The 16900-nt window shown below is 41.0% G+C and overlaps 1 protein-coding gene across 3 annotated transcripts in view; it reads left to right on the forward strand.

The window, feature by feature from the left end:
* Nucleotides 1-16639, forward strand: part of LOC110495463 (interleukin-1 receptor accessory protein-like 1) — a 413831-nt gene extending 397192 nt beyond the window's left edge. For 2 of the 3 annotated variants that reach the window (XM_036982526.1, XM_036982527.1), the window contains exons 10-12: nucleotides 8037-8207; nucleotides 9179-9223; nucleotides 12846-16639. In XM_036982526.1, the coding sequence (XP_036838421.1) occupies nucleotides 8037-8207; nucleotides 9179-9223; nucleotides 12846-13588 (959 nt within the window). In that variant the 3' untranslated portion in view covers nucleotides 13589-16639. The remainder of the gene's footprint in view (nucleotides 1-8036; nucleotides 8208-9178; nucleotides 9224-12845) is intronic. The other variant, XM_036982528.1, reaches the window with a different exon arrangement.
* Nucleotides 16640-16900: the final 261 nt, after the last annotated feature.

Raw genomic sequence — 16900 nt, forward strand, 5'->3', positions numbered from 1 at the left:
CCTGTATCCTCTATAGTGTAGTAATAGACTGGTCTATATCCTCTATAGTTTAGTAATAGACTGGTCTGTATCCTCTATAGTGTATTAATAGACTGGTCTGTATCCTCTATAGAGTAGTAATAGACTGGTCTGTGTGTCACTAATATCCTCTATAGTGTAGTAATAGACTGGTCTGTATCCTCTATTGTGTAGTAATGTACTGGTCTGCATCCTCTATAGTGTACTAATAGACTGGTCTGTATGTTACTAATATCCTCTATGGTCTAGTAATGGAGTGTTTTTTATCCTCTATAGTGTAGTAATAGACTGGTCTGTATCATCTATAGTGTAGTAATAGACTGGTCCGTATCCTCTATGGTGTTGTCATAGACTGGTCTGTATCCTCTATAGTGTAGTAATAGACGGGTCTGTATCCTCTATAGTGTAGTAATAGACTGGTCTGTATCCTCTATATTGTAGTAATGGACTGGTCTGTATCCTCTATAGTGTATTAATAGACTGGTCTGTATCATCTCTAGTGTAGTAATAGACTGGTCCGTATCCTCTATAGTGTTGTCATAAACTGGTCTGTATCCTCTATAGTGTAGTAATAGACGGGTCTGTATCCTCTAAAGTGTAGTAATAGACTGGTCTGTATCCGCTATAGTGTAGTAATAGACTGGTCTGTGTGTTACTAATATCCTCTATAGTGTAGTAATAGACTGGTCTGTATCCTCTATAGTATAGCAATAGACTGGTCTGTATCCTCTATAGTGTAGTAATAGACTGGTCTGTATCCTCTATAGTGTAGTATTAGACTTGTCTGTGTGTTACTAATATCCTCTAGATTGTAGTAATAGACTGGTCTGTGTGTTACTAATATCCTCTATAGTGTAGTAATAGACTGGTCTGCATCCTCTATAGTGTAGTAATAGACTGGTCTGTATCCTCTATAGTGTAGTAATAGACTGGTCTGTATCCTCTATATTGTAGTAATAGACCTGTCTGTATCCTCTATAGTGTAGTAATAGACTGGTCTATATCCTCTATAGAGTAGTAATAGACTGGTCTGTATCATCTATAGTGTAGTAATAGACTGGTCCGTATCATCTATAGTGTAGTAATGGACTGGTCCGTATCCTCTGTAGTGTAGTAATAGACGGGTCTGTATCCTCTATAGTGTAGTAATAGACTGGTCTATATCCTCTATAGTGTAGTAATAGACTGGTCTGTATCCTCTATAGTGTTGTCATAGACTGGTCTGTATCCTCTATAGAGTAGTAATAGACTGGTCTGTATCATCTATAGTGTATTAATATACTGGTCTGTGTGTTACTAATATCCTCTATAGTGTAGTAATAGACTGGTTTGCATCCTCTATAGTGTAGTAATAGACTGGTCTGTATCCTCTATAGTGTAGTAATAGACTGGTCTGTATCCTCTATCGTGTAGTAATAGACTGGTCTGTATCCTCTATAGAGTAGTAAAAGACTGGTCTGTGTGTCACTAATATCCTCTATAGTGTAGTAATAGACTGGTCTGTATGTTACTAATATCCTCTATTGTGTAGTAATAGACTGGTCTGTGTGTTACTAATATCCTCTATAGTGTAGTAATAGACTGGTCTGCATCCTCTATAGTGTAGTAATAGACTGGTCTGTATCCTCTATAGTGTAGTAATAGCCTGGTCTGTATCCTCTATAGTGTAGTAATAGACTGGTCTGTATCCTCTATAGTGTAGTAATAGACTGGTCTGTATCCTCTATAGTGTAGTAATAGACTGGTCTGTATCCTCTATAGAGTAGTAAAAGACTGGTCTGTATCCTCTATAGATTAGTAATAGACTGGTCTGTGTGTCACTAATATCCTCTATAGTGTAGTAATAGACTGGTGTGTATGTTACTAATATCCTCTATATTGTAGTAATGTACTGGTCTGTATCCTCTATAGTGTAGTCATGGACTGGTCTGTATCCTCTATAGTGTAGTAATAGACGGGTCTGTATCCTCTATAGTGTAGTAATAGACTGGTCTGTATCCTCTATAGTGTAGTAATGGACTGGTCTGTATCCTCTATAGTGTATTAATAGACTGGTCTGTATCATCTCTAGTGTAGTAATAGACTGGTCCGTATCCTCTATAGTGTTGTCATAGACTGGTCTGTATCCTCTATAGTGTAGTAATAGACGGGTCTGTATCCTCTAAAGTGTAGTAATAGACTGGTCTGTATCCGCTATAGTGTAGTAATAGACTGGTCTGTGTGTTACTAATATCCTCTATTGTGTAGTAATAGACTGGTCTGTATCCTCTATAGTATAGCAATAGACTGGTCTGTATCCTCTATAGTGTAGTAATAGACTGGTCTGTATCCTCTATAGTGTAGTATTAGACTTGTCTGTGTGTTACTAATATCCTCTAGATTGTAGTAATAGACTGGTCTGTGTGTTACTAATATCCTCTATAGTGTAGTAATAGACTGGTCTGCATCCTCTATAGTGTAGTAATAGACTGGTCTGTATCCTCTATAGTGTAGTAATAGACTGGTCTGTATCATCTATAGTGTAGTAATAGACTGGTCTGTATCCTCTATAGTGTAGTAATAGACTGGTCTGTATCCTCTATAGAGTAGTAATAGACTGGTCTGTATCATCTATAGTGTAGTAATAGGCTGGTCCGTATCATCTATAGTGTAGTAATAGACTGGTCTGTATCCTCTATCGTGTAGTAATAGACTGGTCTGTATCCTCTATAGAGTAGTAAAAGACTGGTCTGTGTGTCACTAATATCCTCTATAGTGTAGTAATAGACTGGTCTGTATGTTACTAATATCCTCTATTGTGTAGTAATAGACTGGTCTGTGTGTTACTAATATCCTCTATAGTGTAGTAATAGACTGGTCTGCATCCTCTATAGTGTAGTAATAGACTGGTCTGTATCCTCTATAGTGTAGTAATAGCCTGGTCTGTATCCTCTATAGTGTAGTAATAGACTGGTCTGTATCCTCTATAGTGTAGTAATAGACTGGTCTGTATCCTCTATAGTGTAGTAATAGACTGGTCTGTATCCTCTATAGAGTAGTAAAAGACTGGTCTGTATCCTCTATAGATTAGTAATAGACTGGTCTGTGTGTCACTAATATCCTCTATAGTGTAGTAATAGACTGGTGTGTATGTTACTAATATCCTCTATATTGTAGTAATGTACTGGTCTGTATCCTCTATAGTGTAGTCATGGACTGGTCTGTATCCTCTATAGTGTAGTAATAGACGGGTCTGTATCCTCTATAGTGTAGTAATAGACTGGTCTGTATCCTCTATAGTGTAGTAATGGACTGGTCTGTATCCTCTATAGTGTATTAATAGACTGGTCTGTATCATCTCTAGTGTAGTAATAGACTGGTCCGTATCCTCTATAGTGTTGTCATAGACTGGTCTGTATCCTCTATAGTGTAGTAATAGACGGGTCTGTATCCTCTAAAGTGTAGTAATAGACTGGTCTGTATCCGCTATAGTGTAGTAATAGACTGGTCTGTGTGTTACTAATATCCTCTATTGTGTAGTAATAGACTGGTCTGTATCCTCTATAGTATAGCAATAGACTGGTCTGTATCCTCTATAGTGTAGTAATAGACTGGTCTGTATCCTCTATAGTGTAGTATTAGACTTGTCTGTGTGTTACTAATATCCTCTAGATTGTAGTAATAGACTGGTCTGTGTGTTACTAATATCCTCTATAGTGTAGTAATAGACTGGTCTGCATCCTCTATAGTGTAGTAATAGACTGGTCTGTATCCTCTATAGTGTAGTAATAGACTGGTCTGTATCATCTATAGTGTAGTAATAGACTGGTCTGTATCCTCTATAGTGTAGTAATAGACTGGTCTGTATCCTCTATAGAGTAGTAATAGACTGGTCTGTATCATCTATAGTGTAGTAATAGGCTGGTCCGTATCATCTATAGTGTAGTAATAGACTGGTCCTTATCCTCTGTAGTGTAGTAATAGACGGGTCTGTATCCTCTATAGTGTAGTAATAGACTTGTCTATATCCTCTATAGTGTAGTAATAGACTGGTCTGTATCCTCTATAGTGTTGTCATAGACTGGTCTGTATCCTCTATAGAGTAGTAATAGACTGGTCTGTATCATCTATAGTGTAGTAATAGACTGGTCTGTGTGTCACTAATATCCTCTATAGTGTAGTAATAGACTGGTTTGCATCCTCTATAGTGTAGTAATAGACTGGTCTGTATCCTCTATAGTGTACTAATAGACTGGTCTGTATCCTCTATAGTGTAGTAATAGACTGATCTGTATCCTCTATAGAGTAGTAAAAGACTGGTCTGTGTGTCACTAATATCCTCTATAGTGTAGTAATAGACTGGTCTGTATGTTACTAATATCCTCTATAGTGTAGTAATAGACTGGTCTGTGTGTTACTAATATCCTCTATAGTGTAGTAATAGACTGGTCTGCATCCTCTATAGTGTAGTAATAGACTGGTCTGTATCCTCTATAGTGTAGTTATAGCCTGGTCTGTATCCTTTATAGTGTAGTAATAGACTGGTCTGTATCCTCTATAGTGTAGTAATAGACTGGTCTGTATCCTCTATAGTGTAGTAATAGACTGGTCTGTATCCTCTATAGAGTAGTAAAAGACTGGTCTGTATCCTCTATAGAGTAGTAATAGACTGGTCTGTGTGTCACTAATATCCTCTATAGTGTAGTAATAGACTGGTCTGTATGTTACTAATATCCTCTAAATTGTAGTAATGTACTGGTCTGTATCCTCTATAGTGTAGTAATAGACTGGTCTGTGTGTTACTAATATCCTCTATAGTGTAGTAATATACTGGTCTATATCCTCTATAGTGTAGTAATAGACTGGTCTGTATCCTCTATAGTGTTGTCATAGACTGGTCTGTATCCTCTATAGAGTAGTAATAGACTGGTCTGTATCATCTATAGTGTATTAATATACTGGTCTGTGTGTTACTAATATCCTCTATAGTGTAGTAATAGACTGGTTTGCATCCTCTATAGTGTAGTAATAGACTGGTCTGTATCCTCTATAGTGTAGTAATAGACTGGTCTGTATCCTCTATCGTGTAGTAATAGACTGGTCTGTATCCTCTATAGAGTAGTAAAAGACTGGTCTGTGTGTCACTAATATCCTCTATAGTGTAGTAATAGACTTGTCTGTATGTTACTAATATCCTCTATTGTGTAGTAATAGACTGGTCTGTGTGTTACTAATATCCTCTATAGTGTAGTAATAGACTGGTCTGCATCCTCTATAGTGTAGTAATAGACTGGTCTGTATCCTCTATAGTGTAGTAATAGCCTGGTCTGTATCCTCTATAGTGTAGTAATAGACTGGTCTGTATCCTCTATAGTGTAGTAATAGACTGGTCTGTATCCTCTATAGTGTAGTAATAGACTGGTCTGTATCCTCTATAGAGTAGTAAAAGACTGGTCTGTATCCTCTATAGATTAGTAATAGACTGGTCTGTGTGTCACTAATATCCTCTATAGTGTAGTAATAGACTGGTGTGTATGTTACTAATATCCTCTATATTGTAGTAATGTACTGGTCTGTATCCTCTATAGTGTAGTCATGGACTGGTCTGTATCCTCTATAGTGTAGTAATAGACGGGTCTGTATCCTCTATAGTGTAGTAATAGACTGGTCTGTATCCTCTATAGTGTAGTAATGGACTGGTCTGTATCCTCTATAGTGTATTAATAGACTGGTCTGTATCATCTCTAGTGTAGTAATAGACTGGTCCGTATCCTCTATAGTGTTGTCATAGACTGGTCTGTGTCCTCTATAGTGTAGTAATAGACGGGTCTGTATCCTCTAAAGTGTAGTAATAGACTGGTCTGTATCCGCTATAGTGTAGTAATAGACTGGTCTGTGTGTTACTAATATCCTCTATTGTGTAGTAATAGACTGGTCTGTATCCTCTATAGTATAGCAATAGACTGGTCTGTATCCTCTATAGTGTAGTAATAGACTGGTCTGTATCATCTATAGTGTAGTAATAGACTGGTCTGTATCCTCTATAGTGTAGTAATAGACTGGTCTGTATCCTCTATAGAGTAGTAATAGACTGGTCTGTATCATCTATAGTGTAGTAATAGGCTGGTCCGTATCATCTATAGTGTAGTAATAGACTGGTCCTTATCCTCTGTAGTGTAGTAATAGACGGGTCTGTATCCTCTATAGTGTAGTAATAGACTTGTCTATATCCTCTATAGTGTAGTAATAGACTGGTCTGTGTGTTACTAATATCCTCTATAGTGTAGTAATAGACTGGTCTGCATCCTCTATAGTGTAGTAATAGACTGGTCTGTATCCTCTATAGTGTAGTAATATACTGGTCTGTATCATCTATAGTGTAGTAATAGACTGATCTGTATCCTCTATAGTGTAGTAATAGACTGGTCTGTATCCTCTATAGAGTAGTAATAGACTGGTCTGTATCATCTATAGTGTAGTAATAGGCTGGTCCGTATCATCTATAGTGTAGTAATAGACTGGTCCTTATCCTCTGTAGTGTAGTAATAGACGGGTCTGTATCCTCTATAGTGTAGTAATAGACTTGTCTATATCCTCTATAGTGTAGTAATAGACTGGTCTGTATCCTCTATAGTGTTGTCATAGACTGGTCTGTATCCTCTATAGAGTAGTAATAGACTGGTCTGTATCATCTATAGTGTAGTAATAGACTGGTCTGTGTGTCACTAATATCCTCTATAGTGTAGTAATAGACTGGTTTGCATCCTCTATAGTGTAGTAATAGACTGGTCTGTATCCTCTATAGTGTAGTAATAGACTGGTCTGTATCCTCTATAGTGTAGTAATAGACTGGTCTGTATCCTCTATAGAGTAGTAAAAGACTGGTCTGTGTGTCACTAATATCCTCTATAGTGTAGTAATAGACTGGTCTGTATGTTACTAATATCCTCTATAGTGTAGTAATAGACTGGTCTGTGTGTTACTAATATCCTCTATAGTGTAGTAATAGACTGGTCTGCATCCTCTATAGTGTAGTAATAGACTGGTCTGTATCCTCTATAGTGTAGTTATAGCCTGGTCTGTATCCTTTATAGTGTAGTAATAGACTGGTCTGTATCCTCTATAGTGTAGTAATAGACTGGTCTGTATCCTCTATAGTGTAGTAATAGACTGGTCTGTATCCTCTATAGAGTAGTAAAAGACTGGTCTGTATCCTCTATAGAGTAGTAATAGACTGGTCTGTGTGTCACTAATATCCTCTATAGTGTAGTAATAGACTGGTCTGTATGTTACTAATATCCTCTATATTGTAGTAATGTACTGGTCTGTATCCTCTATAGTGTAGTAATAGACTGGTCTGTGTGTTACTAATATCCTCTATAGTGTAGTAATATACTGGTTTGCATCCTCTATAGTGTAGTAATAGACTGGTCTATATCCTCTATAGTGTAGTAATAGACTGGTCTGTATCCTCTATAGTGTAGTAATAGACTGGTCTGTATCCTCTATAGAGTAGTAAAAGACTGGTCTGTGTGTCACTAATATCCTCTATAGTGTAGTAATAGACTGGTCTGTGTGTTACTAATATCCTCTATAGTGTAGTAATAGACTGGTCTGCATCCTCTATAGTGTAGTAATAGACTGGTCTGTATCCTCTATAGTGTAGTTATAGCCTGGTCTGTATCCTTTATAGTGTAGTAATAGACTGGTCTGTATCCTCTATAGTGTAGTAATATACTGTTCTGTATCCTCTATAGTGTAGTAATAGACTGGTCTGTATCCTCTATAGAGTAGTAAAAGACTGGTCTGTATCCTCTATAGAGTAGTAATAGACTGGTCTGTGTGTCACTAATATCCTCTATAGTGTAGTAATAGACTGGTCTGTATGTTACTAATATCCTCTATATTGTAGTAATGTACTGGTCTGTATCCTCTATAGTGTAGTCATGGACTGGTCTGTATCCTCTATAGTGTAGTAATAGACTGGTCTGTATCCTCTATAGTGTAGTAATAGACTGGTCTGTGTGTTACTCCTGTAGATAATAAGGACTATGATGCCTATCTGTCATACACCAAAGTGGACCCGGACCAGTGGAGTCAGGAGACGCGTGAGGAAGAACGCTTCGCCCTGGAGATCCTACCCGACGTCCTGGAGAGGCATTATGGGTATAAACTGTTCATTCCAGACAGGGACTTGATCCCAACCGGAAGTAAGTTTTGTACCTTTTTGGTTTATTTCCTGTTTAATTCTGTTTCTAATGTTGTCATTGTGTTGTGTACATACCACGTGACACATTCTACCATCTTACTTTGCACTGTAAACATCTGACAAACGTTGATTTTGGATTGAACTGTCACTTTAACCTGTTAATTACAACATAACAGCATGTGGCGTTCAGCCGCTGATTTTGAGTTGTCTGTGGTATAGCTGAAAATGTGTAATTAGTGGGTAATAATCAACTTTGTTATTATATTGCATTGATCCAGTCTTAATCATATCTTTATGATCGCTGTCTCACAACCAATTAAAGGGGACTTCTTTACTGCTTGTAATTCTGATCTTTACTGCTTCTCTGATACTGTTCCATTATTCTCAGTTGGAATCCTTTTCTTTGTTTTTGCTCATTTGTGTCACATTCTTGTCTGTCACATTGTTCAGTTTCTGTCGATGTTACGATTACAGCCAGTTTGACTTAAATGTTTGTGTTGTCAGGGGGACTGTGTTAATAGGGGATACGTGGCACAAACCCAGGGCTAAAATACAGACCTTCTAAGGACTTTTGTTCTCCTCTAAGACCTCGTAAATCAATGGATTTGTCTCCAGGCAAATTAACAAAGCATTTTCTGATGCAAATAAAGCTATTTATTTCATTGAAATATATGCTATGTTGAAAGTTTGAGTATAAAGTAATCAATTGAAATAGTAGTCTTCATAGCCAATGAATTGTTTGAAACGCGTCTATTACAATGTAATACATAGTATGTAAACTGACAGACTCCTTTGGTCCTGATGCCACAACTCCCATATTAAACTAGGATAAAGGTGTTTTGGTGAGTTGAGAGAAACTAGGCACAGTTTATCTAAGTAACTTATTTAAGTCCCCTGACTCTAACTTCCTCTGATGCCTTTCTGCAAGTCTACCTGATCACACCTTTTGAATGTTGAACTATTTATGTTTAGGTTTCACCAATGATCATTTCCAGGATGATTCAAGACTCCTTAGAGGTACTCTCATTCCCCCAGCCACTTACCACTGCTTGTGTCAGCAACTAACCACAACCAGCCACAACTACCCACAACCTGACACAACCAGCCACAACTAACCACAACCTGACACAACCAGCCACAATTAACCACAACCAGCCATAACTAACCACAACTAGCCACTCCCAGCCACAACTAACCACAACTAGCCACTCCCAGCCACAACTAACCACAACCAGCCACAACTAACCACAACCTGACACAACCAGCCACAATTAACCACAACCTGACACAACCTGACACAATTAACCACAACCTGACACAACCAGCCACAACTAACCACAACCTGACACAACCAGCCACAACCAGCCACACCCAGCCACAACCAGCCACACCCAGCCACAACCAGCCACACCCAGCCACAACCAGCCACAACCAGCCACAACCAGCCACAACCAGCCGCAACCAGCCACAACCAGCCACAACCAGCCACACCCAGCCACAACCAGCCACAACCAGCCACACCCAGCCACAACCAGCCACACCCAGCCACAACCAGCCACACCCAGCCACAACCAGCCACAACCAGCCACAACCAGCCACAACCAGCCACACCCAGCCACAACCAGCCGCAACCAGCCACACCCAGCCACAACCAGCCACAACAACCGTGCTACTCTAGAAAGACCATCAGAGAGGAAAGAGGCTTAGAGAGAGACAGACAGACAGAGAGAGACAGAGAGAGACGGAGAGAGGCAGAGACAGAGAAGCAGAGGGAAGCAGAGACAGACAGAGAAGCAGAGACAGACAGAGACAGAGAAGCAGAGAGAAGCAGAGACAGACAGAGAAGCAGAGACAGAGAAGCAGAGACAGAGAAGCAGAGACAGACAGAGACAGAGAAGCAGAGACAGACAGAGACAGAGAAGCAGAGACAGAGAAGCAGAGACAGAGAAGCAGAGACAGACAGAGACAGAGAAGCAGAGATAGAGAAGCAGAGACAGAGAAGCAGAGACAGAGAAGCAGAGACAGACAGAGACAGAGAAGCAGAGATAGAGAAGCAGAGACAGAGAAGCAGAGACAGACAGAGACAGAGAAGCAGACAGACAGAGAAGCAGAGAGAAGCAGAGACAGACAGAGACAGAGACAGAGAAGCAGAGACAGAGAAGCAGAGACAGAGAAGCAGAGACAGAGAGAAGCAGAGGAGCAGAGACAGAGAGAAAGAGACAGAGAAGCAGAGAGAGAGAGAGACATGGAGAAGCAGAGAGACACAGAGACAGAGACAGAGAAGCAGAGAGACACAGAGACAGAGACAGAGAAGCAGAGAGAGAGAGAGAGAAGCAGAGACAGACAGAGAAGAAGAGATAGATTGAGACAGAGAAGCAGAGAGAGACAGAGAAGCAGAGAGACACAGACACAGAGAAGCAGAGAGAGAGAGAAGCAGAGAGACCCAGAGACAGAGGCAGAGAGAGAGGGGCAGAGAAGCAGAGAGAGAGAGAGGCAGTGAAGCAGAGAGATAGAGAGGCAGAGAGAGAGAGAGAGAGAGGAAGAGAAGCAGAGAGATAGAGACAGAGAAGCAGAAAGAGAGATAGTAGAGGGTGCAAAGGGGTCTTGTGTTTGCCAGCGTTAAAGTCCAATTACGGAGAACATCCAGACTGACTTATCATAGTGAGGTGATGAGAGGGCTTTGTTCTCGATGCTCCTGCTAATCAGCCTGCTCTCTTGCTCTCCTCTATCCCCAGGGGCTCAGCTGAGCATAAGGCATAAAAGAGAAAAGCCCTTTTGAGTTTTAACCTGCCCAAGGGTTGGAGGGAGACAAGAAGAAGAGAGACGGAGGGCAAGGGAGATGTAGAGGGGTGCATAAGGAGATGGAGTGAGTGAGGGAGAAAGGGAGATGGAGTGAGTGAGAGGGAGGGAGTGAGTGAGGGAGAAAGGGAGATGGAGTGAGTGAGAGGGAGGGAGTGAGGGAGAAAGGGAGATGGAGTGAGTGAGAGGGAGTGAGGGAGATGGAGAGAGGGAGAGGGAGTGAGGGAGATGGAATGAGGGAGAGATAGGAAGAGGGAGAGTGAGAGAGAGAGCAAGAGAGCGTGAGAGATGGCCAGCCCTGTTGGCTCAGAGAGCAGCACCTCTCACAGTAGGGGCTCTTTGATTAGAAAGGGAAGCTTAGTTAATCCTGTCAACCTGTAGTGGAAAAGTCTTTGTTTCTGACAGGACCCCAGCAGCCTCACTAACAGCAGACTTTAGCAGCCTCTGCTCTTCTGGTTGTAGGGGACATGCACAATGGCTACATTTGGCTCGACGATTTGTACTGTTACAAATGAGGAACACTGTTTAGAAAGGGCAGCTTGTATAGTGTGTCTCCCTAAACACACACACAAACACATAGTAGACATGCACACACACACACACACACACACACACACACACACACACACACACACACACACACACACACACACACACACACCTACCCACAGATCAATTTCTCTCATATTGTTATCACTTTGAGTTATTGTGCCTCAGTAGGTCTCTAATAGCCATTATATCAGCAGTTTAGAACATACAGTTTAACAAGGCTATGGGGTCTGATAGGTCAATGTATTGTCTGATGTCAGTGTGTTTAACAAGGCTATGGGGTCCGATAGGTCAATGTATTGTCTGATGTCAGTGTGTTTAACAAGGCTATGGGGTCTGATAGGTCAATGTATTGTCTGATGTCAGTGTGTTTAACAAGGCTATGGGTCTGATAGGTCAATGTATTGTCTGATGTCAGTGTGTTTAACAAGGCTATGGGTCTGATAGGTCAATGTATTGTCTGATGTCAGTGTGTTTTGTGTTTGTTGACTTCTCATTCTCTCTGTTTTTCTCAATATAGATTTTTTTTAATGTAAAATGCATGCTCTATATCATGTTATGATGCATTAGATGTATACACTTCTATTTAAATATCCTATTTAGCTAGTCAAACTCAATAAAAGACCATAGCAGGCAGCATCAACCAGTGGATGATAGACCATGTTTTACATACTATACACACAGACTAGAATATATATATATATATATATGATACATTTATATTATATACTATATATTTATTATTTCATACTGTAACTTCCTTCATATCATTCTTGCCTCTCTTTCTCTCTCGCTCTCCCCTCTCTATGTATCCCTCTCCTTCCCTCCCCTCTCTCTGTATCCCTCTCCTTCTCTCCCCTCTCTCTGTATCCCTCTCCTTCCCTCCCTTCTCTCTGTATCCCTCTCCTTCCCTCCCCTCTCTCTGTATCCCTCTCCTTCCCTCCCCTCTCTCTGTATCCCTCTCCTTCCCTCCCCTCTATCTGTATCCCTCTCCTTCCCTCCCCTCTCTCTGTATCCCTCTCCTTCTCTCCCCTCTCTCTGTATCCCTCTCCTTCCCTCCCCTCTCTCTGTATCCCTCTCCTTCCCTCCCCTCTCCCTCTGTATCTCTCTCCTTCCCTCCCCTCCCTCTGTATCCCTCTCCTTCCCTCCCCTCTCTCTCTGTATCCCTCTCCTTCCCTCCCCTCGCTCTGTATCCCTCTACTTCCCTCCCCTACTCTGTATCCCTCTCCTTCCCTCCCCTCTCTCTCTGTATCCCTCTCCTTCCCTCCCCTCTCTCTGTATCCCTCTTCAGCCTATATCGAGGACGTGGCGCGCTGTGTGGACCAATCCAAGCGCCTCATTATCGTCATGACACCCAATTATGTGGTGCGGCGGGGTTGGAGCATCTTCGAGCTGGAGACCCGCCTCCGGAACATGCTGGTCACCGGGGAGATCAAGGTGATTCTGATTGAGTGTGCCGAGCTGCATGGCATCATGAACTACCAGGAAGTGGAAGCGCTCAAACACACCATCAAGATGCTGACCGTCATCAAGTGGCGTGGCCCCAAGAGCAACAAGCTCAGCTCCAACTTCTGGAAACACTTGCAGTACGAGATGCCCTTCAAGCACATGGAGCCCATCATCAACAATGAGCAGGTGCTGGACGTCAGCGAGCAGGGCCCTTTCGGCGAGCTCCAGACCGTCTCCGCCATCTCCATGGCAGCCGCCACCTCCACCGCCATGGCCACGGCGCACCCGGACTTGAGGAGCACCTTCCACAACTCCACTGTCAACTACCACACCCAGATGAGGCAGCAGAAACATTACTACCGCAGCTACGAGTACGACATGGCCCCCGGCGGCAGCCTGCCTCCCCTCTCCACCCTGGGTAACCAGCACACCTACTGCAACATCCCTATGACTCTGATCAATGGACAGAGGCCCCACGGCCAGGCCAGGACACCCAGAGAACAGAGCATCGAGGAGGCACACGCCAATAACGCCATGCTACCGCTGCTGCCACGCGAGACCAGTATATCCAGTGTCATCTGGTGACAGCACCAGGCTGGCATAGCGACAGATGGGATATATTGTATGTAGAGGGAGAAGTAGCTGGCAGAGTGTGTGGTGGTGGTGGCGGTGGAGGGGGTGTTGCTACGGAGACCGTTAGTGGACTAGAGACGGCTGCTGTGGAATTTGCACCAGGATTCACAGGGGGAAATCACCAACACAGGACACAAGTCATTCCGTCAGACTCAGACCACATTTGTTTGACAAGGACTAAGGAGGATTTGGCGTGAAAAGGAGAACCCGTTTGGTTTGAAATGCCTGTACACACAGACACCAACGCCGATGTTCATTTACCCAGAAACTCAAGGAATACAGGGTCTTGTACATATATTTTATATTTCTTTATAGCGTCAGTATTTTTCTCTTGTTTTTCTTTGACCTTTCATTCACCAGTTTTTATCATCAAATTTCTACGTCTGTTTTGATTTATGGTTTGAATTTGTTTGTATTTGGGTATGAAAGTGAAACGATGGTCTGTGAGGTCTGTTGGCTGAACTGTTGTAATTTTGATCTGGACTTGTAGTGGTACTGGTGGTTTGAACTCTATGTTTTTGAACAGTTATGGCATTGTAGCGGGAAAGTTTTGATGTTTCATTCGAAAGAAACTGTCATTTTTTTGTTGTCCTGGTTACATAGATGGAATCTTCTTTTATTTGGGACTCTTATTAAACAAAACTAGATTATGCAACAGATGAAGAGGCCTGGGAGTATGCAAGATATGAATAGATGAACCGACCCATCAGGACACTATAGAGACTGGTGCTAGACTTGGTGTGCAAGTGTTGCAGCTCTCGCAAACATAGTGACATGCTCTTTTGAAAAGACAGCCTTTCTGTTCAGCTTAACAGAGACATATATCACCTAAAAACAACTATGTGTATTATTTTATGAGAAAGTATATTTTTGTAACAAAAATATTTGCTTGGAAGTACATACGTATTCACATGTCATCCCACTAATGACAGAAATAGAGTAACATGCATTCTGTTTTCTACATTATTTTGCTATGCAGTTCCCTAATTGCATAGCAGACAAAGTGGATGTTTGAGTCCTTCACTAAATGTCTTATCTTAGTGGAAAGATGAAAAAATATAAAATAATTTGAGATGTTTTCATCAAGTCCCAATATCATTGTTGGGGGGGGGGGGGGGGGGTATATTTGTGTTTCGAAGACTTTTCCATAACAGAGGAGTGTGCATAGTAACTAGATGTTTTCAACCTATGATATATGTCAATGTATTTAAAAAGAAGAAACACTGTTCACACTCGAAACCATTCATCAAAGCAGATTTGTGAGAAGTATCTTCATTACCCCACCGCACATGAATACCAGATAACCTCGACGTAGTGCCTCCCTGATTTCTATGGAGAAGGACAGCAGCCATTTTGAAAAGACGACACACTGAACACAGTTGACTTCCAAGACATGTTCAGAGTGTTGTTGTCATATGTTCCTAGAAGAAGAAGTGTCTAGCATACCATGTGACAGTCTGTCAAACGGACCAAAATACAGGAGCAAATCATGGAGTTCCACAAAAGAGAAATGTATCTCCACACATAGTGACAAATAAATGCACATCCATTTTGATTCCTCTGAAATTCAACTTAAACCCCTTCAAATATCCAATGGTCCGTAATGGTACGGGAAAAGGCAAGATTATCCTCATTATTCTTCAAGCAAGTGAGACCAAAGCTAAAATTGTGCTTGTGAAGAAAAAAGATCTGAAATCCACACCACATGATCCACATTAGGGCTTGTTTTAGGGCTGGTTTTAGGGCTGGTTTTAGGGCTGGTTTTAGGGCTTGTTTTAGGGCTTTACCAAGTTTTTTGGTTAGTTTCAGATTGGCCAACATATGATGTCATGAAGTCCAGTTAAGCAACAATAAGAACTACTCAAAGACCCCAACGTTGTTTTTTACCAGGACTTGATAAAGCCTGGTTGGGAGGCGCTTTAGTGGGGAGATTAGGCCTGTGTTGGGTCGGTCCTGACACAACGCATGTCCCTATAACGTTGCCGTGGTTACACTGATGTAAACCGTCTCCAAGGGAACCTCAGAAAGAAAGAAAGTGAGAGACTGTGCTCTCATACAATCCACAATCATTTCATACATAGTTCTTGTGAGGCCCTATGAAGTAAGATGCGATCATTTACGGGATCCGACACGGGTGTTCTGTAATATCTGATATCGTAACATTGTTTTATTGATACTTCATAGTGCTAGCAGCTTCTAAACAGAAACAGTGAGGCAGTGTATTCAGTCCCTTGTAGTGCCACACATTATGCACAGTATTAACCTATACACAATGAGTCTGTAAGAGATGTCTATGTCCCCCTCGGTCTGCAAAAATGATTGCTTTTTCAATTTCCCTTTGGTTTAACTTTTCAAAGTCTTGGTCTTTTTCTTCAATGTACTGTACTCAGTTGGCTGCTTGGTATATCACTGAGAGCAACGTCAATTTCCAACTGTCATACCTGCCCGACCCAACAGAAAACACAGTAATGTTTGATACATTCAAGACAGAGCTCCTTTAAGGTGTGGATTTCATGTATTCTATGACATTGTGTATATAAATCAAAAATGATAATAAGATGAAGACAATCTAGCCACATTCATAAAAAAATAAGTTTGCATTTTCAGAGTGAGTGGCAAACTTGTTTTATGAACCTTTCTGGTAATCATAATAATGATATTAATGATGATCATAATTAATAATATATAGCACAGAATTATTCCAGGCACTTTCACAATTTTGAGACAAAATTACGGTTCTGTTGTCTCTCCTGTTTCTGATTCATTTCGTTTTTTATTATGTACTTGCAATGTTAATTAAAGAGATACTATTATTATTAATAATAAAAACACATTTAATAATTGTTCTTTAGACCTCTCTACTTGCATCTTGACATCAACAGTCTTGTTATGATGGGACACCAAATCAAATGCTGATTGCAATTGTAGATTTTCATTTAAAGTAAATTTCACTTTTAAAAGTTAATATTCTGTTAACTCATATCTAAATAATGTTGTTGCCTCGTATACTTTTTGTGGCCTAAGCATAAATTGGATGGGGGGAAAAGCACTTAAAAAACCTCTCCTCAAACTTGTATCTCAAATAGTTTAAAAACCGCTTGCTATTTCCTCATAGAGCATGATGTAATCTCCCTGAGGAAGAGCTGGCCAATCAGCGGTCTAGAGGAGGGTGAGCGGGCCAATCAGAGTTCTACTTACATGAATATGTTTAATGACCGATATATACCCACACCATTCTACCATTCTGTTGTTGGGGTACACAGC

Source organism: Oncorhynchus mykiss, chromosome 7 (genome assembly GCF_013265735.2).
Source record: "Oncorhynchus mykiss isolate Arlee chromosome 7, USDA_OmykA_1.1, whole genome shotgun sequence".
In the NCBI taxonomy this organism is placed as follows: domain Eukaryota; kingdom Metazoa; phylum Chordata; class Actinopteri; order Salmoniformes; family Salmonidae; genus Oncorhynchus; species Oncorhynchus mykiss.